Consider the following 4,673-nt stretch of genomic DNA (forward strand, 5'->3'; position numbering starts at 1 on the left):
AATGTTTTGCGGGACACAGTTCATCCATAGCACCCGGTGAGGACACAGAAGAGCCAGTGACTGGTATAGACTGTGCTCCCTACAGGGTCTCCCCCAGGTGTCACCTCCTCCTCCTCCCTCCTCAGTGATGAAGGTGAGAGATTGTGGTCCACAGGCATCCTGTATTTCATCTGTCACCTCTCCTTCGGATATGTAACAGAAAATGGGCACTGGATCGCCCCAGGCAAACTCTTATTGTGATGTTTTGTAGTCACAGGCAGTGAGGCCTGAGGTGTACGTTACACTGAAAAGGACAAAACATGCCTTGTGTTAAACATTTCTAGACAGAATCATACATATGCTATTGTTAAATAGCAGAAAGTGCTAGAAACCTTGGGAGGCTCAGAGGTTGGGGGTATCTGGGGGCCTTAGGGGTATCTGGGGACTTTGGGGGGTGTGGCGAATAGCCAAGAAAACCCAGAGAACTTTCCACAGAGCAAGTCCCTTTTTCTCTTTTTATCCAGAGCCTCCAGCTAGCCATCTCTTTCAATTACCTGAAAGAAAATGTGCCTGATAAATTAGTTTTGTGTGAATGGGTTGCTTCTAATTTGAATGTGGTCCAGTTGGTTTTAAAAGTGCATATTTGCTTTATGTGTCTTCTTGCCTGAATTTTAGAAGTTTGGAATGCTGGACAAAGCATAGGTTCTGGAGTGAATGGCACCGGGTTTGTGTCCCAGCCTTGCCACTCTCTAGCTGTGTGATCTTAGACAAATTTCTGAGCCTCAATTTCCTCCCTCAGAGAAATGAGACTAATTCCACCTACACCATGAGCAGTCAGTGAGGCACGGAGGAGCTCATGTTTGTCAAGAACCTAGCACAGCACCTGAGACAAATTCAGCGCTTGGTGAATGTTTGTTCACCTCCCCCTTTTCTTCCTGGAGCCTATTTTATGTACAAATGTGTAAAAACTATTGCACAAAACAATGCAATGAGGGAGAAATTATTGTTTATTTATCCCGCCTTTGGTAGGAGCTAGTTTACATTTAAGTGGAAAGGTGATATTCTTCCCTTGATGTGCCTTGGGCAGGTTCCTCAGTGGGTTGAGGTGCAGTGTCACTGCACAGATGGCAAAGTTGGCAGAGGTGTTTCCTAAATGCCTTGTTGAGAAACACGTAGAGGAGAGGGTTGATGCAGCAGTGGGTGGTGGCGATGATTTTCATGATATGGACACTTCTCTTCAGGTTGTAACTACTCTCACAGCCATGCAGGGAGAAATGTTCGTTGAAAGCAGACAGGAAAAGCGCAATATTGTAGGGTCCCCACATCAGAAGGAAAACAACCATTATGGTGAAAACAAGCTTGAAAAGGTCACAGTTCCTCGCCCCACACTTTAGTGTTTTCCTCATTCGCACGTAGCAAAATACAAAAAAAAACAGTGGCAAAAGAAATCCCAAAATGTTCATCTTTAAGGTCAGAAAATGCTTCCAGAATGTCTCATCAGCTGGTAGGAAGTGAGGTCTGGTAAAGAAGCACTTGTATTTCTGGCTTTCCATCTGAGGTTTGTAAAAAGCAAGTTCAGGCAAAGTGACCAGAATGGCTGTGACCCACGCCAGAGCACTTGTGAAGATACTGCCAGCCACCATCCTGCAGGCTGAGAAAAGCCTTCTCATGCGGAAAAACTCCTGGTACCTTTGCACAGTCAGAAGGACGTTGAAAAATGCCTCACTGTACAGGCCTATGGAGTAGAGTGCCACGAGAATTTTACACAGGGGGTCACCAAGAACCCCCTCACGTGAGGCCGTGTGAGCCCAGAACGGCAGGGTGGGCAAGAAACACAAGTTAGAAATTGCCAAGTTGAGGAAATAGATATTTTCCACTTGCTTGAGTCCTTTGTATTTTACCAGGATAAGCACAACCAAGACATTGTCCAGGAGGCCAGCCGTGAACACCATGGAGTAGAGGTAAGGCACCAGCTGGGCTGAGAGAATCTTGGGCTCATATGGGGTGCATGGTTCTATTTCGTTGTTACTCAGATTGTCTTCTATGAGGACATCATAATCATCCTCTGGTGCTGACGTGTAATTAGCCATCTTTAGGCTGCCCTGTGGAGAAATGAAAGATGATGTTCCCTTCATACAGCTGTGTGGTCCTGGAGGAAACGGCACACAGAGCTAGAGCCCAGGCAGCCATACTTGCCCTTTTCTGGTGTCTGATTTTAGCCAGAGCAGGTCTACAACTCAGAAGACTGAAAATAAACATTTCTTTAACACGCCCTATATCCTGAGAGCAGCTGCTATGATTCATCCCTTCATTAAGCACTTAGGTGTTTAGTAGTATGCGAGCTACCACAGGCAGACAAAAGTAAGCATTACCCTTCTTCATATAACTTCATTCTCTTGGTAGAAACAAGACTTGCCTACCTGAAGCCATGTAGGAAAAAACACAATTAAAGAGAACCAAGTACCGGGGTTTAGTTTCACAAAATTGGTGTCAGTCGCAATTTCTGTGCATTTAGAAAGTTTGCTCACCCTCCATAACAGCTTCCTGTGACAGGCGGAGAGGTCTGAGTTCTTCCCTTGAAGGATACAAACAAATGTTTGCAAAAGCGAAACCACCCTAAGCATCAACATGGACATAACTGGTTAAATACATCGAAGACTTACCACTGGCCGAGTTCCTAGGCGGGGAGGGTATGGCCTCCTGACCTACCATCCGAGTTGCTGTGGGAACCGTTTGGGCCAGTTGAAAGGCTGGCTTCCTTTGGAACAGCTGGGCCCTGACCCTTAGGGGCAAGGGAAACCACTGTTTATCCCCTTGGTGGCTGTGTTCCACCAGTCACACATCTCAGGGACTAACCAAAATAAAGCAACTTGAAAGCTCCCCCAGACCCCCCAGAGAGTTTCTTAAGCTGCAAAGAGAAACTGGGAAGTTGTTTTCTCCTGCTGCTTCCACCCCCACCCCGTACCCCGCCTTTGATTTCCCTGTGGCCGTCCTGCTGGCTGCCCTAGATAAGGGAACTAAGTTACTGCTGCTTCTCAGTGATACTGAGGGAGGGGTAGGAAAGTGCTCTGATGTGTAACTCAGCAGGTGGTGGCTAGCAGCAGAGGAGAGAAGTGTCACATACGATGACTGTGCGTCCAGGCCCAGGAGCCTGACGCTCCCATGTAGCATTTCATCAGCATTAGCATATGGGGCTTCAGGAACTTGCAGTGAGAACCACTGCTTGGGTTTTCATTGTCCCTTTTGAGAGACGCTGTGTGCTTTGGCTGAGGAATGGGGCCCCAGTAGAGTCCGCTCTGGGGACAGTGAAAGCTACAGAGTGATGTCAGTTGGGAAGGGGGTGGTGCAGAGACGGAGCCTCAGTACCAGTGCCTGGGGGAAATAGATGTGAGGGAACCAAGGAGTTAGGCAAGATGTTAGGAGCTGACCCTGCTGCTAGAAGGAGGGCCCAGCACAGGAAAATTCCACGGTGAGGATGCAGAGGCTCCATCAAGTCACGTGCAGAGAATGTGAGGGGAACAAGTTCAACCCCTGTTTGAGGCTGGGGTGGGGTGACGTTTAAGGCCAGAGAGAAAGGAAGCTGAGAGTCCAGATTTGGAGTGGTGGGAGGAGGGCGTGGGGAGGAGGAAGGGGATGGGGGCGGTTTGGAAGAAAGATGAACTGAGAAAAAGAACTTGAAATAACTGGAAAATCTGTATGAACTTCTCCTGGATCAACTCTTTGTACCTGTGATGGACCTAATTTGAGGACCAGTCTTGCATGTTGGCTTAGCGTTCATTTCGCTGGGTAAACGACATCTGTTAATGCCAAAGATATGTTTGAGGTGGTAGTTGGTGCAGAGTGTGGACCTGCCAAAATAGAAGTAGAACTGAGGAAACTATTAAGGGAAAGGAAAAATAAACATTAAAAGGGCCTGGACAAATACGTGATCGAGCATTAAATTTAACTCAGAGGGAAACTCATGATGTTCCTCCGTATGGAGGGGTTGGGAGGGGTTGGTGCTGGTGGGAACCTGGCTGTGAATGTTTCCCAGCAAGTCTTCCCCCACCGCCCCGCAGTATGGCTTCTGTGAGTGAGTGAGGGCCACTGTGCCCTGCTCCTTCCTCCTGGGGCTTAGCCCCCTGCGGCTGGGCTATGTATCTGTAGCCACGCCAGTACCCCCAGAACTTTGACAGAGGAAGTGATGGTGGCTCGTGGTGCTTTATTGCTGATATTGCCTGATAACTCACTGGTCAGTCCCAGGCAGGGGACTGAGGGTCAAGTCAAACTTTGAAACTTGAAAAACCCCATGAACATACACACTGCATTATATGGTTTAGTGGAGGAAAATGGCAGCAAGCAGGCGCCTCACCTGTGTCACAGAATCATGTGAAATTTGAAGTTTCCTAAAGAAGGCACTGTTTGGTAAATTCAGGATCACCCTAACTTCCTGATATTTGTATGGCCTTCACTTTCTGAATTATTTTATTTTGGCTTGATTCCCAGCATTCTGCTTATACACACCCAGACCATGGGATTCTTTTTTTTTTTAATTGAGATATAATTGACAAATAACATTGTGTAAGTTTAAGGTGTACCGTATTGATTTGATACATTTATATTGCAATATGATTGCCATGATAGTGTTAGCTAACAAAATTATCAACTTTTCTGGTGGTGGGAACAATTAAGGTCTATTCTCTTAGCAATTTTAA

General features: G+C 46.9%; 1 protein-coding gene across 1 annotated transcript; it reads right to left on the minus strand.

The window, feature by feature from the left end:
- Positions 1 to 1,022: 1,022 nt before the first annotated feature.
- On the minus strand, positions 1,023 to 2,781 carry CCRL2 (C-C motif chemokine receptor like 2; the record flags this gene model as incomplete). The annotated part of the gene is made up of 2 exons (XM_079712604.1): positions 2,508 to 2,781; positions 1,023 to 2,081 (listed from the first exon to the last, which is right to left on the minus strand). The coding sequence occupies exons 1-2, from the start codon at positions 2,613 to 2,615 to the stop codon at positions 1,023 to 1,025; spliced, it is 1,167 nt and encodes a 388-aa protein (XP_079568730.1). The 5' UTR covers positions 2,616 to 2,781.
- Between the last annotated feature and the right edge of the window lie 1,892 nt (positions 2,782 to 4,673).

This window comes from Hyperoodon ampullatus, assembly GCF_949752795.1.
Source record: "Hyperoodon ampullatus genome assembly, chromosome: 10".
Taxonomy (NCBI): domain Eukaryota; kingdom Metazoa; phylum Chordata; class Mammalia; order Artiodactyla; family Ziphiidae; genus Hyperoodon; species Hyperoodon ampullatus.